General features: G+C 49.6%; 1 protein-coding gene across 1 annotated transcript in view; it reads left to right on the top strand.

The window, feature by feature from the left end:
• The first annotated feature begins 1,663 nt into the window (after positions 1-1,663).
• The window catches only part of LOC149369547 (putative 4-coumarate--CoA ligase 1), a 102,423-nt gene continuing 77,141 nt past the window's right edge, over positions 1,664-26,945 (top strand). Inside the window, exons 1-2 of the mRNA XM_089558876.1 lie at positions 1,664-1,807; positions 14,329-14,530. Of these exons, the coding sequence (XP_089415002.1) occupies positions 1,679-1,807; positions 14,329-14,530 (331 nt within the window). The 5' untranslated portion in view covers positions 1,664-1,678. The remainder of the gene's footprint in view (positions 1,808-14,328; positions 14,531-26,945) is intronic.

The following is a 26,945-nucleotide window of genomic DNA, read 5'->3' as shown; positions in this document are numbered from 1 at the left end:
TTCCTCCCTTCCTGTACGGTGCGGCTCAGGTGTCCACCGAGATGACAGAGAATTACAGCCCCATTTCCTTTCCTCAAAAAGCGTTGCGTTCAAAGGGCAACGCATCGCGCCGAACGGGTGGTGGCGTTCCTTGGACTCCGTGGCAGCGCTACAACACGCTGTCGCGTTCCACTTGTAAAGGCGAAGCTTAAGCGTCATTAATTGGCAGTTAATTAATGCACCAACAAAATGTGCAGTGAACAATCACGTAGCAGAATGCAGCACTCAGGCTTTCGCCTTTCAGCACTTTAGCCGCTAAAGTTCCTCGTAATTTTTCATGAGGCTCTTGTACACCCTGATGCCGCAATGCCGGCTAGTCGGCTGACGTGTCGACGGAATCAAATGCTTTCTCGTAATTTAAGAACGCTATGTATATATATAGCGGTTGGTTATATTGTGCGCATTTCTTTATCACCTTATTGATACTGTGAATATGGTCTATTGTGGAGTATCTTTTACGAAAGTCTGCCTGATCATTTGGTTGATTGCAGTCTATGGTGGTCCGGACTATTAGCAATTATCTTAATAAATACCTTGCAGGCAATGGTCAATAGGTTGGTCGGACTGTACTTTTTGAAGTCCTTCACGCCTCGTCTCTTAGTATTGGTATTATATTAGCGTTATTCTAAGCTTCTGTTACCCTCTAGGTCATCAGGCATTATGTATAGAGAAAGGCTAGTTTTTACAGCAGAATGTCCCCTCCGTCCTACAACGCATCTGCTATTAACTGATCCTCACTTCCAGCTTTTCGCCTACGTATTGCTCCTCAGTCTGTCTTCACTTCCTCTTTTCTTACTGGCGGGATGTCTCATGGCTGTGTGATACAGTCTATCTCATTTATTCCCTAATTATACGGGCTACTGTATAGATTTGTGTTGGCCTCTTCGGCTACTTTAACAATGTTATCCATATTGGTAACGACTATGCCCTCTTTTTCTCCTAACACATTTGTTTAGCGAGATATGACCGAAAAACACAGTAAAAAACAAAAAAGAACTTGCAGCCTGCTATTTTACTTCATTTTGCACTACAGATAGCGGCATTACATTAAGCTCCTTTATACATCTGAAATTACATTATACATGCTGCAAAGGGTCATTTCTTCACGTAATAAAATATTTTTTAACAACCATGAATCGTCAGCCTCCAAGAACACTTTTCGTAATACTTGTTGATCGATCGGTCGGTTGATTGATTGGTTGGTTGATTCATTCATTTATTTATTAATTGACCGGCTGATTGATTGATTGATTGATTGATTGATTGATTGAATGCTTGTTTCCTTGATTGATTGATTGATTGATTTTTTATTTCATACGAACTAGGTCCGAGGTGGCCGTCTTGAAACGAACAAGGGGACACTGAAACGTGAGAGAGACAAATCGGAAACATTTGAAACGCGGGTTCCACCCGTCGGGCACGATTGGGGCCCCAATCACGCTATTGTTTGCCGCCACCAGCTTGCTTACTCCGTCTGTTAATGAAACAAAAGATGCAAGCGGTGCTCTGTTCTTTCTCTGTCTGCCTTTTATGTGTGCGCAACTCGTCTTTAAGAACAACCATGCACCAACTAGCCCAGCAAGAAGTAAGGGTGAACAATGTTACCTCTTGCATGCAGGGGCTCAACGCTACGCCCTCGATGAAGATGAAAGCACGCATCGAAGATGGCGTCGTCTATTCAGGCTTACCCAGCATCGAGATTCCCGTCTGCTCTTTCTACGACCTCGTCAGGAAGGAGCTGCTCACGAACCCAGACAAGACAGCGCTGGTGAGCACGCTTATTGTCCGCCCCAAGTAAACGATACCACGCTTTGCTCCACTGTCAAAATGTGTAGTACAAATAGCTCTTTATGATCGCCGGAAAATTATCTGCGCTGAAGATGGCCGGACTTTTATTGCCACTTATGCTACGGTGGGCAGCTAAACCTACCTTCTCTTTCAGCGAATTGCGTCCACAGAATTTGAGTTCTCTGCAAAATTTTTGAAGACATTTGAACTACTGGCAACTAATTTCTGAATGGGGTAAAGGGTCAACCAAATGTGCAAATTGCCGCAATTATTTTTAACCACGGATACAAAAACAGACACGTACAAGCGCTAAAAAACACGGACAGAGAAGAGACTTGGACAACACGAGCGCTTACTTTCAACTGAAGGTTTATTGATACACAAGCACAATTTTATACACCTTGCTGCATGACGTCAAACTGATAACCCTGCCGACATCACGTGGCTGCTCCCAAAAACATTATTTCCTTTTTAGTCAGTGTGACAGATGGTGCGCTGACGCAGGATGGACCGGCTTTTCTAATGAAATCTGCCTCTATTATCTCTCTCACATCCTGACAACTATGTTTGGCCACAATCTTGCATGCGCTGAAGACAGGTTTACATGGTTTCTTATTCTTTACAGCACAATCATGACAATGTTCAGAAAGATTACCGTCTCTATAATTGCCTACCTTCCTCCTGTGTTCCAGTAATCTTTCGTTCAGACATCGGCCAGTTTGACCGATGTACCTAGAGCCACACGATAGAGGAATGTCATAGACCACACCAGAAACACATGGTACAAAAGGATCCCGGTGCTTGATACCGCATGGTTCTTTAGGCTTTAGAAAAGGATTAGTCAACTTGACTAGTTTTTCTAATTTCTCAGGCGCCGAGAACACTACTCTGACGTCACTGCGTTTCGCAATCTTCTTTAGGCGATGGGAGGTGTTGTGCAAATAGGGGATGACTACCGTTCTGTTTCCATTTGCTTCGATCTGGTTCTTGTCTTTTCTCTTTACGGTTTTTAACATTCCTTCAGATACAGATACAATGAGGTTTGTCGGATACCCAGCTGACTGAAGACGCGTCACTTGCTTTTGGAAATTATGGCTCAGTGAAGGGCAACACGATTTTTTTAGTGCCTTATTTAGGCATTGCTTAGCGATTGCTCTCTTAACAAGTTTTGTATGAGATGAATGAAACGGTAAGAGGGGTTTGTTAGCTCTTGGATGGTACTCCCAACACGTAGATTTGTCAGTGAAAATTAGCTTCAAATCTAAAAACTGTAAAATACCGTCTTTTGGAATTTCATGCGTCAGTACTAAAGGATTAAAACACTCACCAAAAAGGGCTAAAAGCTTACTGACAGTGGTCGAGAAATCACTGCACCCTTGTAATAAAATTAAAAAAATCATCGACGTATCTAAAAACAGTCACATTGTTAAAAACCTTCAGGCGGTCAGAAACGACTCTGTCACAATGAGCTAAAACTATATCGCTAAGAACTGGAGCAATACAAGAACCTATACAAACCCCTTGCTTTTGAATGAAAACCTGGTCATTCCATTGAATGTAAGTTGACCTGAGATAAAATGAAAGCAATTCCAGAAAACCTTCTACGGACAAACCTGCTGCGTTTTGAAAAGCTATTGACCCAAAACAATCAATGCACTCTTCCACACATCTGAGGAGTTTTTCCTGTGGCACGGAGTAGCATAAATCCTTTACGTCAAAAGAGCAGGCCAGAAAACCTTTGTCGTGATTCTCCTCCAAGAACTCCAAAACTTTTTCAGAGGACCGAATTTGAAAGGGATCGTCAATCGTTAAAAGATTTAGTTTGCTCTGCAGGAAGACTGCGACTGATTTTTGCCACGTGCCATTTTCCGATACAATCACCGTTAGGGGACACTCCACTTTGTGTGTTTTAGCGGTGAACAGGAACTGCAAAAAAAAACAGCATTGCTTTTTTCAATGTTTTTCGCTAATCTTTCAAGGTTAAGTTTCTTACACAGAGCTTTGCCTGCCAACCGTAGTTTCTTCCCAGATACCGCTTGCGCCTTTTGCATGACTGACAGTACGGCTTCCATGGCCTTCTTTCCAAACTGATCTCTGTTCAACACAACAAACCCACCTTCTTTATCTGACGGAAGAACGGACAGATTATCCCTTCTCAAATTTGAAGCTAAACGACTTAGCGAAACACGTGGAATTACAGAGCGGAACAGAGCGGAAAAATATACCTATGCTGGCCTCCCGCTGACCTAATATGAAACGTCAGCCGACTTGAAACGCAATAAATTGTAATGAATTTTCAATGTACACAATTTCGCAATTTTCTTCATGAATTAAGGCAGGGCAGGGGGAAAATGAGGCACTTGTCCAACATCACCATAATATATATCCCGGCAAAGAATGCACATAAAGTTGGCTTCGTGAACATCTAGACAATTTTCAGTGGTATTCTATTCCACTGTACTCTGATCGAACCTGGCTGTTTTGCTCTACAGTTCTACAGCTGGGCTCTGCGCGTAGCCTTGTTCCGCGATGTTATTGAATTTCCTGTCTTCAACCAACTTTTTTCTTCTTTAGCCTCGATGTTGGTGCTCTTTCGTTCAGCCGTGTAGAATGAACATGCGATTTCGTTCGATTCGTAGCGCCTGAACGCAAGGTTTTTCTATGCAATTGTTGGTCAGAGCGGACAGAGCTGCCTCTATTCTCAGAATGTGTTGTAAAAATAAATGTTCTCTCCCACTGTACGGATTGTGGCGCTTATGTTCGCAAGACGTTTTATACTGCTTAATGTTTTTATGTTACCTCTTCTTGACTGTCTTGCAGCAGGTGCCTTTCGAAACACCAAAACGATTGATGGGAGCAGCACTAATTGCATCTTTCCCGAGATTTCTTCTTTTCTGCTCGCTGGTCGCCCGTTCATTGCTTTCGTTTTGTACTTCCACACTATACTACAGACGTATTTCAGGCTATCGGTGTGGGTAGGCAGGGGTAGAGGTTTGCAGCAAGCAATCAATTACTTGTATTCAAGTCCCATCGGAACAGCGCAACGTTACCTTCTGTCCGACATATAGCCTGGTGCTAAAATAAATCTTATCGGTCAAATACGCGAAGCACAAAAATTCTTTAACTTTGACCAAGACAAGATCGACGACCAACTCTATTACCTGAACACTTGAGTTAATCTAGGACACCAGGTTCATTGAATTGCATTTCTTTAAGAAATTTGGCGCGCAGAATTTCCCGTCTTGTCGAACGCTTTCTCTTTTACCAGGACTCACCTCAAAATTTTTTCAGTGCTTAGAAAGGGCCTACCTAGTCAACCTTAAATTCTATTGTAGATAGCATGCGGTAGGTCATAATGCGCAAATATAATGTTAGCTCATTTACAAGTGACGGCCGCTGTGTAAGAAATTTCCCCAATATCTCCCACCTATTCTCATTCTTTCTTCACTTCGGGGAAGACTTGATATCTGCTTCGTCGCCTACGGTCGGATAGAACCTAAGCCAGGAGTGAATCGATGCCCAAATACATGACCAGCACACACTATTCCTCCGCAACAAGAAAATAATGCGAAATCTTTCTTTGTTTTGCTAAGGAAAAATCTGATATCAAAATTAAATTATAGGCGCTGGGCTTTTTTTTCCATCTGACTTATTTATGATTGTTTACTATGAAACATAAAACTTTTTTTTTTCAGTACTGCTGCCATTGGTTAGCAGCAGCAAAGGCACTCGCAGACCGTGGGTCAGTGTTGACAGCTGCTGTTTACATAAACAGTAACCTTCTATACACGAGACGTTACAAGAAATGCTTTCTGTACATGCCAGTATTTGCGGCAAATTGCACTGATATTTAAAATGTCTCTAGAACGCAGTCAGTTTGATGAATGCAGGACACCGGGCCCCTAAGATACACACTGCCTTGAGGACTGGCAGAAATTTTGGAAACCTTTGGAAAGCTTTCAAAGGCCCACTCGGAACACTACAAAGTCTGGGATTTTAACTGTGATGCCTAGACCCCCATAAGTACGAGATATAACGACATCAGGCATCGTTCACACGGTTCGTGTGGTGCGCGAAACCCCCGATAACATTCACAACGCTGAATTCCTTCCGCCTATCATACGCACTTCATGGAACGGATAGAAAAGGCCGCCGTGGTGGCTGAATGGTTATAGCGCGCGGCAGCTGACCCGAAAGATACGGGTTTGAGCCCGGCTGCGGCGGACGCATTTCGATGGAGTCGAAAAGTTAGAGGTCCGAGGAGTACTGTGCGATGTCAGTGCACGTTAAAGAACCCTAGGTGGTCGAAATTTCCGGAGCCCTCCACTACGGCGTCCCTCATAGCCTGCACCGCTTTAAGACTTAAACCCCCAGAAACCAATCCAAACCAACGGCGACAAAAGGTTAGATAAAAGCTGCTAGAGAGGACACTATGAATATTTGGATTTATGGAGTGCACTGACAAAGCCGAATGAGATGCGAAGATTAGAGCTGCGCAGCAACACGAAGCAAAAAATATTCTAGTTGAGAGAGACTGAATACTAGCACTTTTGATTTTCACTTCCAAGGTGGGGAAGGCGCTACGTGGGAGTGTTAATAGTGCCGTCCATGTTTCCTCTCCAGCAGCAAATATCTTTCTCTCCTTGTGTTTTTATTCCAGTTATTCTGTCCATGTTTTATTGGACGCTGGCATTAATTGATCGCTGCTGCTCTTTTTGAACGAAAATAACTGTGTTTTAATTCTTGTGAAGACAGCCGCGATATTACACTGAGAAAAGAAAAGCTTCCTTCTCTTTATTGTTTCCGCAGCTCTGCATTCCAGCAGAAATGAGAGTTGTGGCATTCAGAAGCGAGGCGGGAGCCTGAGCGAAGCAAGCGCTCGTCACCGCAGCAGAGCTCTGGCCAGTGGTTGGGTAGAGACAAACGTTATTGTTACGACCGATATTTGAAGCTGAAATTTGGTCGTGAATGAACTTGGAAATAACACAACTGTACTGGTTTGGTTGATGAGGATTGAACGTCCCAAAGAGACTTAGGCTATGAGGAATGCCGCGGTAAAGGGCTCCGGAAATTCTAGCCACCTGCGTTACTGATGTAATTATGAAACTCAGAGGAGGGGTGGACGACACCATTAGTTTATTTTGCTGCTTCTATCATTGTCCAGCAATGTTTCGCGGTAGATTGTACGACATCTTGTGACGCTAATTGAAAGTTTTATATGCTTTGTGCCACTGCGTCAATGCTTGCGAGAATTCTATTATCCTCTTGCTGACAACCATTGGTCCTCTATTTTAAGCCTTGGCTGAACCTTTAGGCTATAAACCTTTGCAAATGCAACTGATTATAGTCACTTAATTGACGGCCTAGTTCTTGGCGTTCATCCCAAGGAAGGGATTTCAAAAGTTCTGCCGTTTAACGCATTTGCCCAAGTATTACGCTGAACGAGATTCCCGATAAATTTTTGGTACGGGCCAGAAGAATACACAGCCTCAGCTGGTGGTGTGTATATTTTATTTTGCGTATGCCGAGAATTTCAGGGACTGGCGGTAAATATGTAAAGGCTTTACTTTGTACAAAAAAGTCAACAATATTACCTCTGCAGAAATCAACAACAGGTAAGCTGTTTGATTAATCTACATAACTTTCAGCATACGAGCTCAGGAAAGAACAAAGTGTTCCTCAGTAAGGGTGCTTCGCGTGTTGTGGTAATTTATCTTCGTCCTGGTGTGGATGACACCTGCTGACTGTCTACGTTATTTCACTACCTGGTGATGCAAAAAGGCGTTCGAACTGTAGCTGCCTGACCGAGAATATATTGCCACCGTACAAACCATTCAGTGGCGCCGTACCGCAGCCGAGCAGTTTAAGCTAGGATTGGCCAAGCCTTGGGCACTCCAGGTGCTCGAAGAACGTCTTCTTCCTCGCTCAAGCTGCCTGCTGGCTGGCACGCCCACCTCGTCTACTTAGAACCTGGTCTGTTTCTTCAACCATTTGTCGGTGACATATTTGGTGGAGGTGCGGGGTAGCGTCCCATGTACTGTGACTGCGAGGACTCTCTCGACACCTGTTCTCCATGCGTGGACACAACACCCGTCCACAAAGCGAGCCGCCGCCTGGGAGGCCTACAACCAGAGTTCGGCCAACTGGCAGCGCCGGTAAGAGCGGTGAGAGCAATGACATCAACCGTGGCTAGCCAGACAACACAGCGTTCCGAGAATGCCCCGCCATTCGTCATTCACGCACCTCGGTCGCCGCCACCGTTCCACGGGGACAGGTTCGAGGACGTAGAAGACTGGTTGGCCAACTTTGACCGAGTGGCAGGTTTCAATGAATGGGACGGCGAGCGCAAATTGCGCAATGTATACTCTGCGCTGCAGGACTCGGCCACAACATGGTTCGAGAACCACGAAGCTTCCTTTACCACCTGGGAGGCTTTTCGCCGAGAACTCCTAGCGACGTTTACCACCAGCGAAAGAAAAGAAAAGGCTGAAATCGCCCTGCACTCGAGGTCCCAGCAGTCCAACGAGGGCGTCGTGATGTTCATCGAGGACATGACGCGACTGTTCAATCGGGCCGACCCTGCTATGCCAGAGGCGAAGAAGGTGCGCCACTTAATGCACGGCGTAAAAGAACAGCTATTTGCCGGACTGGTGCGTGACCCGCCAAGAACAGTGGCTGACTTCACAAGGGAGGCAACGAGTATCGAGCGCTCTCTGCAGGAACGAGGCACGCACTACGGACGTGAAGCTACTGTAGCAGCCGCTACCCAGTACACGCCTACGTCGCTGCCCGCCGAGCAGCTTCGGGAGCTCGTAAGAAGCGTTGTGCGTGAGGAATTGGCCAAACTTCGTTTTGAAGCTCCGCAGGCCAATGTCGCTGCCGTAACCGACGTGGTCCGTGACGAAATCCGACGAGCTGTGCAGCCGCCCCCCAGCTCCACACCCGGCGCCGCCCTCTGTTATGACGTACAGCGAGGCACTACGAAGTCCTGGGCCAGCGAGGCAAGCCTTTTCCCCCGTCGTTCCCATGCCAGTGCCATCTCTGCAGTACCCAAGCGCAGCAGTACCATCTGTGCCGCAGGAGTACAGGCCCCCCATGAGCAAAGCCCACGTGTGGCGAACGCCAAACAATCGGCCGCTCTGTTACCACTGCGGGGAGCCCTGCCACATCCTCCGTCACTGCCCCTACCGGAGAATGGGTTTAAGGGGGGTTTTCACCTGATGCACCTCGACCGCGCTACGGTGAAAGACCACGGGATATCGAGCTGTACCTGGCTGATAACGTGCAGTCCTCCACCCCGCAGCGGCGTCAGTCCCGATCGCCATCCCCAAGGCGGTTCTCTTCGCCCGGCCGCCCGTCGTCCTCTGGCCAGTTCAGAGGTGCGTCCCCACATCGGGAAAACTGAAGACGGCGTCCTCAGGGGTAGGGCCGCCGCTACTGAACCGTGTCAAGAGCCTCCATCCGAAGATTCGCCGCGACGCTCCTACCAACGACGACCTGACCCGACGACCTCAACGACGCGCTGCGACCGACTAGTTTCCGCCGAAATTCCGGTATCCGCCGACAACCACGACGTTACCGCCCTAGTGGATACCGGCGCCGATTTTTCTGTAATGAGCAGTCGGTTAGCCACGGCCCTGAGGAAGGTTCTGACCCCTTGGTCTGGGCCGCAGATCCGAACAGCTGGTGGCCACGTCGTAACTCCGATCGGTGTCTGCATTTCACGAATCCAGATCCGCGGAGTTACTTTCCCTGGTTGCTTTGCTGTGTTACCCGAGTGCTCCAAGGACCTCATACTCGGTTTGGATTTTCTTCGGAGTACGGTGCCGTTATCAGTCTGCAGGAGCTAATCGTGTTATTTTCCACTCAAGGCCCTGTCGACGACGATACCGAGCCACGCAGGGCTAAGCTATGCGTCTGTGACGACCAGGTACTAATCTCGTCAAGAGCCAGCATGTTTGTCACCGTAGAGTGCGATAACAGGCCCAGCACTCGTGGCATCGCTGAAACCAACATCTCGCTGCTCCTTGGTCGGCAAGTCTGTGTAGCTCGCGGAATTATTGAATTGAACAGTGGGCGAACCGAACTTCTGGTGACCAATTTTGGTTCTGAACCTCAGTGTTTGCCCGGCAAAACAGCTATTGCGTATTTCGAAGAACTTCGTGAATTCCCGGGACAGCACGCGTTGTCCGAAATCCCGGCATCAGTGGAGGCACCGACCACTCCCATAAAGACCGACGTCAACCCGAACATCCCGTCTCATCAGAAACGCTGCCTGGAGAGCATTATCGAATCTTTCCGCGACTGTTTTGCATCGACCTCTAAAGATAGGCAGACTCCACTCACAAAGCATCGCATTATTGTTGACGCAAACCAGCGACCGTTATACCAGCCGCCTTATCGGGTCTCTACAAAGGAACGTGGCGCTATTCGCCGACAAGTTCAAGAAATGCTCCAGGACGACGTGATACAGCCGTCGACGAGCCCGTGGGCATCGCCTGTTGTTCTTGTGGCGAAGAAGGATGGAACCCTACGGTTCTGTGTTGATTACAGGCGTCTAAACAAAGTCACCAAAAAGGACGTTTATCCTCTGCCGCGGATTGATGACTCCCTGGACCGGCTACGCCACGCCACGTATTTTTCGTCACTAGATTTACGTAGTGGCTATTGGCAGATCGAGGTAGGTGACCGCGATCGGGAAAAGACCGCCTTTATTACACCGGATGGTCTGTACGAATTCCGGGTGCTCCCTTTCGGACTGTGCTCGGATCCTGCCGCCTTCCAGCGGATGATGGACACCGTGCTTGCCGACCTAAAATGGCAGTCCTGCCTCGTCTACCTGGATGACGTTGTCATCTTCTCCGCTACGTTCGAAGAGCACCTGAGGCGCCTGCGCGCCGTGTTCGCCGCAATTCGTTCGGCCGGTCTTTCCCTCAAGCCCGAAAAGTGTCACTTCGCTTTCCAGGAGTTGAAGTTTCTGGGCCACACCGTGAGCGCTAAGGGAGTAAGCCCTGATCCCGATAAGACTGCCGCCGTTGCTGCTTTTCCCATGCCAACCGATAAGCGAAGTGTGCGCCGCTTTCTGGGCCTCTGCGCCTATTATTGGCGTTTTGTGCGGAACTTCTCCCAGATTGCTGAGCCCTCATCCGCCTCACGAAAGATGCCGAACCGTTCTTCTGGGGCCAGGAGCAACAACAGGCCTTCGAAGACCTCCGCACTCGTCTGCAAAGTACGCCCATCCTTGGCCACTTCGACGAGTCAGCCGACACTGAACTGCACACAGACGCCAGCAACATCGGCCTCGGTGCGGTCCTTGTGCAGTGGCAGGATGGTCTCGAACGCGTAATCGCATACGCAAGCCGCACCTTGTCACGCTCGGAGGCGAACTATTCCACCACTGAAAAGGAATGCCTGGCAATTGTGTGGGCAGTGACCAAATTTCGCCCGTACTTATACGGCCGCCCTTTTAGAGTCGTCAGTGATCACCATTCGCTGTGCTGGCTGGCGAACCTCAAAGATCCCTCGGGGCGGCTTGCACGCTGGAGCCTTCGCCTTCAAGAATTCGACGTCACCATCGTCTATAAGACCGGCAGGGAGCACAGTGATGCCGACTCTCTGTCTCGTGCTCCTGTTGAGGACAACGGAGCTGATCCCGACACCGATTTTGTTTTTCTCGGCGCCATCTCCACGTCCGTCCTCGCTCAACACCAAAGAGACGACATTGAACTACGGCCTCTCATTGAGTATCTTGAAGGAAGCGCTGAGTCCCCACCGCGAATCTTCTCACGTGGACTGTCGTCGTTCTGTTTGCGCGATGGCGTTCTGTATAAGAAAAACTACCACCCGACGAAAGCTGTCTATCTGCTCGTCGTACCCGCGGCCTTGCGCGACGAAGTCCTGCAGGCGTGCCATGATGACCCATCTTCTGGTCACCTGGGTTTTTCGCGCACGTTGGCGCGTATACGCCAGAAGTACTACTGGCCCAGGGTTGCTGCAGTTGTACAGCGTTACGTCAGAACTTGACGCGAGTGCCAACGTCGCAAGACGCCATCGACTAAGCCAGCCGGACTACTGCAGCCTATTGATCCGCCACAAGCCCCCTTCCACCAAGTTGGCATGGACTTACTCGGCCCATTTCCACAGTCCTCGCTGGGTAACCGCTACGTTGTGGTCGCCACCGACTACCTCACCCGGTACTGTGAAACTAAAGCTCTCCCTCGTGGCACCGCTGACGAAATTGCGAACTTTTTCGTTCAGAACATTGTGCTTCGTCACGGTGCACCGACCATCGTTGTAACTGACAGAGGAACTGCGTTCACCTCGGCCCTTACGCTGGAGGTTATGGGCCTTAGCGGCACCTGTCCCCGCAAAACAACCGCTTACCACTCTCAAACGAACGGACTCACCGAACGGCTCAACAAGACGATCGCCGACATGATCTCCATGTATATTGACGCAGACCACCGGAACTGGGACGCCATACTTCCTTACGTAACATTCGCCTATAATACTGCTCTGCAAGAAACGACGCGCTTCACTCCATTTCGTTTAGTGCATGGTCGCGAAGCCACCACCATGCTGGACGTAATGTTGCTTCCGAGCAGTACTCCCTCAACTGTTGTGGGTGCTGACCACTTCGTTCGTCACGCCGAAGCCGCCCGCCAACTCGCTCGACAGCGCATCCGGCGCCAGCAAACCCACGACGCTCGCCGCTATAACCTCCGCCACAGAGCTGTTAGTTACCAACCCGGCGAACAAGTCAGGGTTTGGAGCCCAATCCGCATGCGTGGACGCTCCGAAAAGCTTCTGCGCAGATATTTCGGCCCCTACGAGGTACTGCGCAAAGTCAGTGAGGTGAACTACGAAGTTGTTCCCCAAGGAACCGTTCGCTCCTCCAGACGGCCGACCTCCCAAGTCATCCATGTCGCCCGGATGAAGCCGTACCACGCCCGCTAGCGCTTCAGGCGTGTCTACAGTTACCGCCGGACACATCCGGCGTCCCTTCTCTTCGTGCTGCCCACTGCTGCGGCACCGAGTCGGTGCCCTTGAGAGAGGGGGAACAATGCCACCGTACAAACCATTCAGTGGCGCCGTACCGCGGCCGAGCTGTTTAAGCTAGGATTGGCCGAGCTTTGGGCACTCCAGGTGCTCGAAGAACGTCTTCTTCCTCGCTCGAGCTGCCTGCTGGCTGGCACGCCGACCTCGTCTACTTAGAACCTGGTCTGTTTCTTCAACCATTTGTCGGTGACAATATTTCATCGTAAGAAATAACAAAAGCTGGGTACTTTAAGTCGGCAAACGAGGTTACGAAGAGGGCATCTTCACGGTGTATGAGGTACTGTAGGTCCAAGTAAACATTTCTTTATCTGCAGCCATATTGCCGTTATACTGGGCCAAATAAACTGAAACGCGAATTATATGTCTGCCACTTTCGTAGTGATCGCAATGAGGTCGTTTTCTACCTTAATTATCCCAGCTTTAGATCTGCGACAAAAACGAGGCCCCTCAATTCTGGACAATTTCTATTTTTCCTAGTCGGGCACAGAAGAATGAACCCGATCTGTCCTAGCATTTTCGATAATTTACCTAGTTTTGGGAGTTTTTCAGTTTTTATTTCAGAGTTTAATGACGTCGAGCGCAATACATGACAGATAACATGTACAGTGCTGTTCCGGCTCCTGTTTCCACTTATGACCTCTATGAATTCGGTCGTATGTTACGCGACGCGGTTTTCGTTCATCGGACAGTTTTGTTTCTGTTTTTGCAATTCCGAAACGTTCATTTCATGATCAGATCGGCAGTGTGTCTTGGTACCGGTAACGAAAGAAAAATTCTTCAATACCCGTTTGTTTTTCTTGAAGCTATGAGGAACACCAAGAAAAGGAGTGCCATATTTCTTCACAACCGTAATTCGACCTTAATTACTTATTCTTTCGATATGCTGCGACAACACTACGACTGTATTGGTAGGCACTAGCAGATGTTCAGTTACACAAAGTTCGTGTTCTGAATTTGAATCTGAACGCTTAGCAAGCTTGTTCGATAGCTATGAACCAGACATCAGCGTCGTTTGAAGCAGCTTATGTTAGTGCTTTTAGCAACAAGGTACGACACCATAGGAGATCAAGCGATTGCGAATGTTTTGCTCACCGTTCCTCCTCCTCCGCGATTTTGCGACCGCGCTTACAGTGGACGTCGGGCGTAACCACGAAGAGCCGTTGCGTTTGATAAGTATAGTTATGCTCGGCTGCTGACCCGAAAGACGCGGGCTCTATCTCAGCTGCTACAGTTGTATTTCGATAGAAGTGAAATGCTCTAGGCCGGTGTTCTGGGCGATGTCTATGCAAGCGAGAGAGCCCCAGGTGGGCGACATTATCACGAGCCGTCCACTATGGCGTCCCCATAGCCTGAGTCACTTTCGGACGCAAACCGCACAAAACTAAACCACCCATTCGAAGTGGAATTTGGCGCGCATTTAAAGGATTCTGGTGCTGGTCCTAGGTGGATGACTTCGTAAACCTCACTCGCGCGGAGGTGCTGGCCCACATGAAGAGGTACGCCTTAGGGTTCCGGCAACATGGCGTGGTTGCCGGTGACCGGGTGTGCGTGCACTTGAAGAACAACGTGGAAAATCTTATCGCCATGTTCGGCTGCATTCTGGCAGGAGCGACCATCGTCCTCGCCAAGACATCGCTTACCGAAGGTAAGTTAGCGTAGGGAAACCGTTCATTCCTTTCATCTCACGTGCACCAAAAAGATAGACAGCATCTACTTCAGCCACCGACATGAAGTCCTTTCGTGAACGAAATGCACCCTATGAATATGGCTGAAGACGCAGTAGCCAGGAGTTTCGCAGAAAATAAGGAACAGAGAAAGAAACGGAGAAAAGCGATCCACCCAACGAGGCCCTTGTTGCCCTTTAAATTAATTTTAAGTCCTTTATCGCAGGCTCTTCTAGCGTGTTAGTGGAATTCGTATAAACTTACATTCGCCATAACTTACAACAAAATCTAATTCCTTTCATTTGTGCTAGATAAACGTGGTTAGAAGGTTTGTAAATTGCGCACTGGGTCCATTTTCTTCTCAGGAATGGATATAAGCGGTCCAGAGTTCTACGCACGGGGTGGAAACGCGCCTGTTGTGTCCATCGCAATGCGTGAGCAATACGGCAAGGCTAACAAAAGATCGCGAAGCACCATGCCACTCTTTTCCCACAAAGGCATCTCCTTCCTATGTTCTAAAATGCAAAGCGTGGCCAGCCATCAAATTCCGACAGACATTCGTTTTTTCTTGCTTTTCTGGATTAATCAGTGGGGCTTGTTTTCTGGGAAATGCTGGAGCTCGTCCACAACCGCCTTTCAATCAAGCCGTGGTCCTCCAAATGGGCTGTGGCCTTTACACAATCGTGGAGCGGAAATGTGCGCATGCGCTTGAACCCCTTGCGCGTCCGCGTTCGCGCGTACGTATTCTGAAAATAGAGTTCAGACAGTGGACATGTCCCTGTAGTGCGAAATTCTGTGCGGGCGTGTGTGTGTCTTAATCTGTATATGTCCCTATATACAAGTTCTAGTGGCTTTTTAGTGTTTGTGTTTTCAACTTTTTTTTCCTAACTGTCGCCCCCTTCCCATCTTTTATGCAACCAGACATGGACACCCTCAGGAGGGCTTTGGCTCAGTAATGTGAGGGTGAGAGAGGACTGGCGAAGAAAAATTTCTGAGGCCGAAGCTGAGGGAGCGAAGAGGTGGTGAGGAGAGGGCAAGCGAAGCAAAGGTGCACGGGTTGAGGGGACGGTGTGTGTAAATGTTCGGGCCTTATCCGGCCTTTTCTAAGTTTCCGGTCAGGGGCGCAGCGTAATCCAGAACACGCGGGAACGACAAATAAACAAGGGCTAAAGCCTTAGGGTGGGCTGCGGAATCTGTGAGCCCATACACTGCGATCTGCGTACTAACTAAACACGAAACGGGTGAAGGCGATCGAAAACCCCATGAAACTATGAGAAGCAGAGAAAAAGCCGTAACAGTTGTTGACGAGGCGAAACGCCGGTATGTAGGTGATACTATGCTTCTCGACAAGAATCCAGCTGCAAGAGATGAGTCATAGAAGTTAGGCTTAATATACTGATGCCGATATATCACTCGAAAAAGCTTGATAACAAAGGCGCAAAGTATCCTTGGAAGTATCTTTGAAGTCCTCCCGGGCTACAAAGACCGCAGAGTTTACACGCCGTCGTGAGGCAGAAGGTGGCAAGCGACGTGCTACAAAAAAAATTGACGAAGATAGGAAGCAATACAACTTAAGGTGGTTGGAAAATTACATCACGGCTACGAGTATGCGGTCTGACAGCAACAAATTTTCACAGGTATTTTCTGCTGTTCTTTTTTCACGTAAAGCCTGACAGTCGGAGCTGAATCCGAACTTGCCCATGCCTGCAACTATACTCTGTGCGGTTTGGGGAGCGTCATTCAGGTGGAAAACCCTAAGAAAGCTGAACGCCGGGCGGCGGACGTGCGTGCTCATCCACGTACAACCCTATCTCCCATATACCCTCTCCTTCCTACTCCTTAAAACTCGAAATCGGTATTTTGCTCCCTCCTTGTTTGCCACCTGCCACCTGAGCCGAGGCAGGTGGTGCTGCTGACGTTGACGAAGATGACGGCGCGGAACTTCAGAAGAAGCTGATAAGAGCTAACCTTCTAAAGGGATAGCCGAATTCTTAGGATATGATTGGAGGGTGAAAATCACGAATACAAAAGAAAGAAACAGACATGGGCAAACAAAAGCAGCCTTTAACCTTGTCTGCGCATATTTCTCCCTTTTTTTATTCGTGGTTTTCGCGCTGCTGTTTTGTCCCAGGGATGTAAACCACTTGCCCAAAATATCGTTTCAGTGGTAGCCGAATGTTATTGAAGGAAGCTGTCCGCACTCCTTGTGTACGTGCGCAGTCGGCGCTGGTCTTCCAAGCCTTGAAGCACCCTACTTTTCCCGCCTACCATGCTCACGCTTCATTAAGCAGCGAGTGAGTCCATGGAACGACTAGGCCACACCTGGAAGAGAAGTGCTACTCGTGTAAGGTTTCGTCCGCGATATCTTTTTTATGCGAAGCATATTGCTAGAGCTACCACTCACACCGTCGCCGTGGGACCCCCCCCGTGACACCGTGACGTCACACCACGTGACACCGTGACGTCACACCACGTGGCACCTTGACGTCACACCACGTGACATCGGATGAGAGAGCCGGCCTCCACCTCGCGCCGTCGAACTGTTTCAACCAGTGCAAACAGTGGTGTATCGACTCTGGTGCAAGAGTTAAACTGTGCTTCAATCAGTGTGGACGGTAGTGAGTGTAGTAGTATGTCGACTCGTTTGGAGCGTCGGAATGCCTATAGACGACAAAGGCGCGCCATGGAATCCTCCGAAGAACGAGAGCACCGGCTGGAAGAGCGTTGTTTCTAATACAACCACTTGAATGTCCTTGTGTCTCGTACTATAAAGAGAAGTTTATTGACTTCCAAACGATCAGGACAAAAATCTCTGCCTCTCCCGTAACCGAGAGTACAGTAAGCATGAAATGTTTACGGGCCTAATGTCATCCGGAGGACACCCGAACCGCACCGTACAGGAAGGGAGGAACGCCACCACCCGTTCAGCGCGATGCCTTGCCATTTGAACCCAAGGTTTCTTGAGGAAAGGAAATGGCGCAGTAATTCTCTGCCATCTCGGTGGACACCCGAACCGCACCGTAAAGGAAGGGAGGAACGCCACCACCCGTTCGGCGCGATGCCTTGCCCTTTGAACGCAGGCTTCCGTGGCAATCCAGGCGCTCACCTAACGCGCGTCTCGGGGTTAGTCGGCGTTCCGCTGTAGCCATGCCGTTGTCTTCCCCCACGACGAAGGCTTCTAGTGGTTGTATTAAAATGACCAAGTATTCAACCAAGGAAAGCCATGTATTACCAAGCCTAGCCACTAATATGCTTCGCATTCCCCAGGCTTAGCCAAGCTGAGCCTCAGCAATTTTTCCTTTGTTGCTGTTGTTAGTTATTGTCCCCTACGCCGTTATGTCCTTTGTCGCCCTGCCCGTTTCCACCCCTCGCTCGACGAAATCAACGCCCAGTTGTAAGTTTCCGCTCGTCCGTACGCGTGTCTCTCACTGTGTTGCAGTGACTCCTGTGACATCTTCGCCTTCTTTTCGAGATATAGCTGTGGGGTTTGCGCGCCGTTCTTTTTGTTTGATCGGCTTCCTTTGCTACGATGACTCGGTGACGAGGAAAACGCCAGACGGGCAAATTGTTTGGAGGAAGTCGGTGGGTGCGACGCGTATGATGGGCGCCATGCATGTGGTCGACACGCGAGCCTGGGGTCCGGGTCTAATATGTCGGCTGCGGTGACCGCGGCCTGGAAGGCGCGCGGCCCAAGCCCCCAAGCTCAGTGGCATGCGCGACCCCACATGGGCCCCGCAGCGAGCATCTGCAACCCTGCTGCTTTCCTTGCCATCAGACTTTGCCACTGTGAAGATAGGCCACCGCTTGCCCCTGCTCTCTCAAATTCCTTTTATGCGAAGCATATTACTCGCACAACCGAGCTCTTCCTTGCTGCGCCACGCACGGCCGCGTAGCAACCACTTGACCTTCATCGCCTACCACGTGATATGACGTCACAACAGCTGTGAAAGCTGGGGCCTCGTGCGCTCGCTTGCGGACGCGCAGCCTCCGCCGGCGGCATAAGTCCCGCTCCTACCGCTAGGAGATACTGACGTCACGCAATTGTATACAAAGCGACGCACTCGTTGAGTCAGTTGAGCAGCGAGATGTCGGCCAGGGAGAGGGCGGCTCGCCAGACCGCAAAGCGTAAGTTACAAAGAGCCACGGGAACGGGAGAAGAACGAGAAGTACGGCTTGCCAAGCGACGTGCACAGTATGCATCTAGACGACAGCGTTCGACAACCGATGCCGTATGCTTCGCATCCTAGGCTTAACCATAAGCTAAGCCAGGCCATTTTTTTGCCCGCGTATCTCTATCCCTGTATCCATTTGTAATTTTGTATTGCTTCGTTCAATTTCGCAGCATTGTGTATGTTTATGAATCTGTTTTCAACCATTGCACCGGCATTATCGTTTCCTTATTTTAACGACACCACATATTTTCTTTCGTCTATGTGGCTTCGTAATTCCCCACTCGTTTACTCTACATTAGATTGCCTCTTGGAAATCACGTTGTTAGTCTTTAAGCTCTGTGCGTGGTAGTGCTTTATTCCTGCTACATTCAGAACTAAGTTTCTTTTTGTTGTTCAATCAGCCGTGTACTCCCACGCCTTCGGTCAGCGGCTAATAAGGCGTTCCACCTGTCGCCGATAAGCAGTCCGAACTTTCCTTCTTTCGCACGTGGGGTGTCGTCGTTCCGGCCCTCCGAAGTGCACACGGTAGACCGGCCCAATCAATTACCGCAGTTTCTATTCTAGCGGCAGCCGGGAGGATTTCCTTAATAAAATGTTTGTGGTACTATCATCTGATTCGCTACTCAGGGCGCCGTGAGATTTTCATTGCGCCGTTTCTCCAGGCACAGTTCATTTCAGATGCTGCCGGAAGTACAAGAGAACCGCGGTTTTTACCACTGATCTGCTACACTATATGACTATAGTTCGAATATTATTTCTTGCTTCCAATCTTGGCCACTGAGTATTTGGAGTGCTAAGCATCATTCACGAGGCTCAACAAAGCCGGAAGTGGATGCAGTGAACAATAGTTTCCACATAGTGGACTCAATGACATCGGCACATATGAGCAAAAACTTGCGGGCCTTCTTAACCACGTTCTTGAATTAGTGATTTCTGAGGACAGGAAATTTCGCAGTAACTTTCCCACTTCTTTGTTGTCACCTCGACGGCGCCGAAAGCCAAGGGGAGAAAGTGGAAGGAAAAGAAGAAAAAAAGGGCAGTGCTATAGTGGAGATACGGCATGAACTGGTGTGCGAGTTGCTTAGAGATATATCAAGTGAAGCAGTGCAACGGCACCAAGCCTCTTGGCCTCGTGCGGTTGCGCTGCATTACGTCATGCGTAGAAGAGGGCTCTACAATAATTTCGACCAACTGGGGACCTTTAATGCAGACTGACACTTCACAGAGCACGGGAACCTTTTGAGATTTGCTTCCATCGAAATGCGGTTGCCGTGTTCGGGTTAGGAGAAAATGCGACATCATTCAGGTTGTCTGCTGTGCTATCTACAACGGGTGTCTTTGACACGACAATTTTTCCGTCGAAACTCCGGTTAGTACCGCCTCCACTCCCTTTATATGGTATGCATGAGCCATCGCCTAGAATGATCGAGTACCTTCTAATAATAATACTGCTAAGAGTAACATTAATAATAAATTATTGCTAGAGAAAAAAAAAACAGTATCTATATTTACGCCCGTCGATGAAATCGATGGCTTGAGCGGCAGTGCTTGGCAGGCAACAAAACCATACAGGGTAATTAACATAAGTATAAACTAGCGAAATGAGCAGTACAGGAAACGAAAAGAAATTAAGAAGATTATTAAATTTATACAATCTCTATGAAGAGAAGCTTCCTATGAGCGAAATGTAACATTGAACAGAGCGAATGTGTGCCACCAAAAAGTCTGTGATGCAGGTAATCATACACCACAAACAGAAGCAAATTATCTTATCGGATTATACTGATCCCACCCGCTAATAGACCTGCATTCCCCAGTCTTTCCCACTAATCCGCCTTCTTGCATTTCGGGGGTGGCCTTACTTGCAAAGTTTTAATTGTCCTTTGGAATTTTGGGGACTGGTCCTACTTCCAAAAATTTAGGGATCCTTTAGAACTTTTGGAGTTAGGCCGACTTCCAAATTTTGAGGTTTCACTGATTTTGAAATCTTGCGGAGATCGCTCAGTGCTGCACTGGTGGTCACTTGGTGTTAAAGACGTCACGAGCCCCTCAACAGGATTCATAGACGGCGAGTAGTCCTCATACCACCACTGGAGCAAAGGTGCAGTGGTTAAGAGATGCGCCAGTTCCCCAGCTGGTGGGATGTCAAAGTTGCTCTTTCAGTGCTCTCTTAATGTTCATGCGCAGTGCCAAGGCAGGATGAGCAAGATACTTGGAAAAAGTATCTTCGATACCCATGCGTGATACCCTCAAAGTTGTATTTTCGATACCTGCACCAGATACCGAACCAAAATTGATTTCCAGTACAGATATTCCATACCGTATCGTCGATACTTTGATGCACCACTACAATCACCAATATCAATACAGCTGGTATATGCATGATGTAAACAGCGCGAACTACAAGGGACAAGAAAAGAAGGGACACAGGACGAGCGCTGACTCGTCCGCGTTGGTGATGACCTTTCACATTTGGTCAAACATTGTCTAGAATGTAAAGTCATGAAAAAGAAAAAGAAAAAATGCACCGCATTATTTAATCAAACACGTGTACTATACACCCACACTGATCAGACGACACGAGAAGTTGTCGAGGCTTTTCACATCGCAGGGGATCAACTGAATTGCGTCAGCAAACCATCTGTTTTCCTTTGCGATAGGGAGATGGATTTTCTCGGGAGCACCTGACGAATGTTGCGTTTCATGGTTTTTAATTTTTGTGTTGTTTCTTCCCTTTGATTGTTTCTTCATATAAGAAGGTTTCAGTGAATAAACCTTTTAGTTGCGAGTCAGCGCTCGTCCTGTGTCCCTTTTTTTCTTGTCCCTTGTAGTTCGCGCTGTTTACATCATGAATATCTACCAACTCGCCCAACTGAACGTTTTGCTAAGCTGGTATATGATTTGCCCTTTGCTTTTAGTATTTTTAGTGTATTTTATGTAGCGCAGTATATATGATGTAGGGAATTTTACTTTACGAAGTGAGGATGGGTATGAGAGAGGATCAGATAATTTTACAAAATGAAGGTGGCGGAAGGCCGGGAATGAGGAATCTTATCAATATCCATCATGAGGAATTTGTTATCTAGATACCTTCTCAATACACACCGAGGAAGAAAAAGATGGAGTATTTTAACGTAGCTACACCGAGTACGACGTGCGAAACAACTTGAGGGAACACCGCCTCAAGACAACCGCATGAAAACACACGGCACGAGGAGGGCGCGTACATCGCTTCCGTGCGGTTGCTCCCTTTATTCTGGCGCCGATGGCTCTCGCATGTCGGGCTCGGGAACGGTGGAGCGCGCCGGCAACGGCAGGAGAAGAGTCCATTACCTGGAGCAACAGACCGATAATGGGAACATGTGCGAACAGGCAACCAGGGGAGCTCCGCGACCGGTCTACGAGGCTGCCCCACTCACCCCCCCCCCCTCCCCTCTTGTAGCCACGTTGAGTGAGCCATGGGGGAGGTGGTGACGCGCCTGTTTCGCGCCATGACACAGCAGGTTCGCAGGGCCTCCCCCGCTTGCCCGTCAAAGGTTGAGGCCTCCATTGTGCACTGGGTTTTCCAGCTTTGCTAGTGAAATAAAGCTTTCACACTAAAGTTTGGAGACAAAAAATTCTGGTAAGTGAAAGACCCATATGAAGTAACCTGCTAGGAGCTTTGAAGACGCACAAGGTGAGGAGGGTGAGGCAGGAAATAAACATTATACTACCTGAACTCAAGAAAAAAAGATTGTGTAGCAGGATTTCCGGAGAAATAGCTTAATGACTGCAAGCCAAAATGCCGGCCGAGCTTCGGTCATCAAGCCAGTGATCTCGCGCCGCGCGGTAGCGGTGCGGCTGCCGCCGCTGCTCATCTTCCTCTTTACAATCACCCCCGGGCTGAAGGCTTCGCCTTCAGCCCGGATCATACGGATCATAGTACACACGGATCATAGTACGGGTTCAAGCGTGACACATGAACAGTCTCGCGGCTACATCGGTGTTGATCTGTGGCGGGTGTCATGGGGTCGAGAATGTAGTTGACCGGGGAAGTGCGCTCTACAATGCGGTAAGGTGCGTGGTACTTGGGGAGAAGTTTGGAGGAAAGGCCGGGTGTGGTAGACGGCACGCGAAGCCAGACGAGAGAGCCGGGTAGAAAACTGTCAGCAGTGTGGCTGGTGTCGAAACGGAATTCTTGACGCCCCTGCTCGCCGGATGTTAACGACCGAGCGAGCCGACGACACTCCTCGGCATGCTTGGAAGCCTCCGAAATAGTGGTGCACTTAGACACGTCGGGCCGGTAAGGAAGTACGGTATCGAGTGGTGAGGAAGGTTCTCGCCCGTAGAGGAGAAAAAACGGCGAGAAGCCGGTGGTGGTGGTCTGCGTGGCGGTGTTGTAGGCGTAGGTGAGGAACGGCAGGATCCGGTCCCAGACGGAATGGTCGGAAGACACGTACATCGACAGCATATCGCCCAAGGTGCAGTTAAACCGTTCCGTCAAACCGTTAGTCTCAGGATGGTAGGCCGTGGCGGTATGGTGAGTGATATTACACTGTTTGAGAAGAGATTCCACGACCTCGGACAGAAAGACGCGCCCACGGTCGCTCAGCAGTTCCCGGGGCGTTCCATGGCGATGAATGAAGTGATGCAAGATGAAAGAGGCAACGTGTGGTGCCATAGCAGCAGGAAGAGCCGCGGTTTCGGCGTAACGCGTGAGGTGGTCGACGGCTACAATAGCCCAGCGGTTGCCAGCAGCAGTGTAAGGAAGGGGGCCGTAGAGGTCAATCCCTACTCTGTCAAAAGGACGGGAAGGGCAAGGGAGAGGCTGCATCTGGCCGACTGAGTGGTGAGGAGCCGTCTGGAGACGTTGACGGTCAGGGCACGAGCGGACGTATTTGCGGACGTAGGTGAACATACCGCACCAATAATAGCTGACACGGAGTCGCGTGTATGTTTTAAAGGCACCGGCATGAGCACACTTTGGGTCGTTGTGAAACAGGGCGCAGAATGTCAACCGCAAATGGGCAGGGACGACAAGCAACCACTTCCTGCCGGTAGAGACGTAGTTGCGGCGGTACAGGAGATCATCACGAATGGCGAAGCGAGCGGCCTGGCGGCGTAGGGCACGGGGCACGTGTGCCGCCGAGGAATTTGAGAGAAAACGTACAAGCGAAGATATCCAGGGGTCCTTTTGTTGCTCGCTGCCCATGGTATCTGTTGAAAACGACAGCTATACGCAACCGACTGGCGAATTGCAGACGTCTGGCGGCAGTGGAGAGCAGGACAAAGCGTCGGCGTCGTTATGTTTTCGGCCGGAGCGATAGATGACACGGATATCATATTCTTGTAGGCGTAGGGCCCAGCGAGCGAGGCGGCCTGTAGGGTCTTTCAAGGAGGCCAGCCAGCACAGGGGATGATGGTCCGTGACGATATTGTCACGTTTTAGTGACGGCAGTCCAGCGGTCAGGAAGACACCAGAAATACTTGCAAACGAAGCTCTTTATTAGGGCTGACTTGCGCCCGCAAAAGAACTAAATCACTCGGTGGCGGCGTAAGCAACAAGCGTGCTCGTCAATCGTCGATCTACGAATGTGCGCTGCTCGCGGCATCGCTCAATTTAAAGCCGGCAAGGAAACTTCCAGATAGCAGGACAAGGTCATCTATAGTAATCTCGAAAAACCTAGATGCAGCCTTTCATGGCTGCGATCAATCGAGATTAGTGTGGTCGCTTCTCGCGTCACGAACAAAAGTGATAACAACCCTTTCCTGCAGCCTTGAGCGTGAACGAACAAACACTACAATGATACGTGGCATTAACCCCATTCCAAAGAAGCATCGTCTCGATGCTTTAAAATGAAAATCAACACGGAGAATGAAACTTGGAGTCCTTTAGCGTTCTTAATATGGCTTCAGACGTACGACATGTACGACTTCCGGGCGTGGGTGGCGTCGCTGAGATGCTGTCGTGCCGTAGCGGATGACTGCTTAGTCGAGGTCACCGATGCGACGGAGAACCCTGTACGGGCCAAAGTAGCGTCGCAGCAACTTTTCGCTCAGTCCACGGCGGCGAACTGGCGTCCATATCCAAACCCGATCACCTGGCTTGTAATGCGTGTCTCGTCGGCGCAGATTGTAGCGTCGGGCGTCGGTGTGCTGCTGGTCTTGAATGCGAAGCCGTGCAAGTCTTCGGGCTTCCCCGGCGCGATGAAGGTAGGCGGCGACGTCGAGGTTGTCTTCGTCGGAAACGTGCGGGAGCATTGCGTCGAGTGTTGTCGTGGGCTTCCTGCCGTATACCAGCTGGAATGGAGTAAACCTGGTTGTCTCCTGGGCGGCAGTATTATAGGCGAAGATCACGTAGGGCAGAATAGAGTCCTACGTCTTGTGTTCGGCGTCGATGTACATGGAGAGTATGTCTGCGATGGTCTTGTTCAGACGCTCTGTGAGTCCGTTGGTTTGCGGATGATAGGCAGTTGTCCTCCGATGGCTTGTCTGGCTGTACTTTAAAATGGCTTGCGTCAGCTCCGCTGTAAATGCTGTTCCTCTGTCTGTGATGAGCACTTTGGGCGCGCCGTGTCGAAGGAGAATTTGTTCGACAAAAAATTTTGAAACTTCTGTTGCGGTACCACTAGGCAACGCTTTTGCTTCGGCGTAGCGGGTCATGTAGTCGGTGGCCACGATGATTCACTTGTTACCTGATGATGAAGTCGGAAAGGGGCCGAGGAGGTCCATCCCGATTTGCTGAAAGGGCTGAGTTGGCGGTGGTATGGGGTTCAGGAGTCCGGCTGGTCTAGTCGGAGGCGTTTAGCGTCGCTGACACTCACGGCACGTTTTCACGTAATGGGAAACGTCGGTAGCTAGCCGCGGCCAATAGTACTTCTCCTGGATGCGGTGCAACGTGCGAGCAATCCCGAGATGCCCTGCAGTCGGCTCATCATGACATGCCGGCATAATTTCTTGCCTGAGATTTTTGGGCACGACAAGAAGATGCACTGTCCTGCTGGGCGCGAAGTTCTTCTTCAGAAGGACATTATTGTGAAGGACGAAGGACGACAGTTGGCGCTTGAACCCCCGGGGAGGCGATACGGTCTTGCCTTTCAAATAATCAACTAGGCTTTGCAACTCAGGATCCGAGCGCTGCTGCTGTGCGAAACTGCTGGCGCTTACCGGTCCTAAGAAAGCGTCGTCGTCTTCCTCTTCCGGTGCTGCGTCTACGGGGGCTCGCGATAGGCAGTCTGCATCGGAATGCTTGCGGCCAGATTTGTAGACTATAGTTATGTCGAATTCTTGAAGACGCAGGCTCCAACGAGCAAGGTGGCCGGAGGGATCTTTCAAATTGGCCAACCAGCACAGAGCATGGTGGTCGCTCACAACCTTGAATGGTCGTCCGTATAGGTAGGGGCAAAATTTGGACGTGGCCCAAATAATGGCCAGACATTTTTTCTCTCTCGTCGAATAGTTAGTTGGCTTTCGTTCTCGACAGTGAACGGCTAGCGTAGGCAATAAATTTCTCCTAGCTGTCAGCCGTTTTTCTGAACGAGGACCGCTCCTAAGCCCACACTGCTTGCATCGGTATGAACTTTGGTTTCGGCATTTTCATCAAAGTGCCCGAGCACAGGAGGGGACTGTAAGCGGCGCTTCAGCTCGTTGATAGCTTCCTCTTGCGGCGTTTCCCATTTAAAAGGAACGTCAGCCTTGGTAAGTTGGGTCAAGGTTCAGCGATGCGCGAAAAGTTCTTGACGAATCGCCGGTAATAAGCGCACAATCCAAGGAATCTGCGTATAGCCTTCTTGTCATTAGGCTGTGGAAACTCTGCGATCGCAGCCGTCTTCTTGGGGTCTGGGCGAACTCCATCCTTGCTTACGACGTGACCAAGGAACAGCAGCTCCTCGTAGGCGAAGTGGCACTATTCTGGTTTCAGTGTCAGGCCTGAAGACTTGATCGTTTCCAGCACTATCTGAAGCCTTCTGAGGTTTTCTTCAAAGCTTGAGGAGAAGACAACCAGGTCATCTAAGTAGACTAGGCAAATCTGCCACTTCAAGCCTGCGAGCACCGTATCCATTACTCGCTGGAACGTCGCTGGGGCAGAGCAGAGGCCGAATGGCATCACCTTGAACTCGAAGAGTCCGTCTGGCGTGATGAACGCAGTCTTCTCGCGATCTCTTTCGTCGACTTCAATTTGCCAGTAGCCGCGCTTCAGGTCCATCGATGAGAAGTACTTAGCGTTGCTCAGCCGGTCCAGTGT

The sequence above is a fragment of the Amblyomma mixtum genome, chromosome 1, assembly GCF_055824585.1.
Source record: "Amblyomma mixtum isolate Tamu chromosome 1, ASM5582458v1, whole genome shotgun sequence".
Taxonomy (NCBI): domain Eukaryota; kingdom Metazoa; phylum Arthropoda; class Arachnida; order Ixodida; family Ixodidae; genus Amblyomma; species Amblyomma mixtum.
This window is presented reverse-complemented; position numbering and strand designations above follow the sequence as displayed.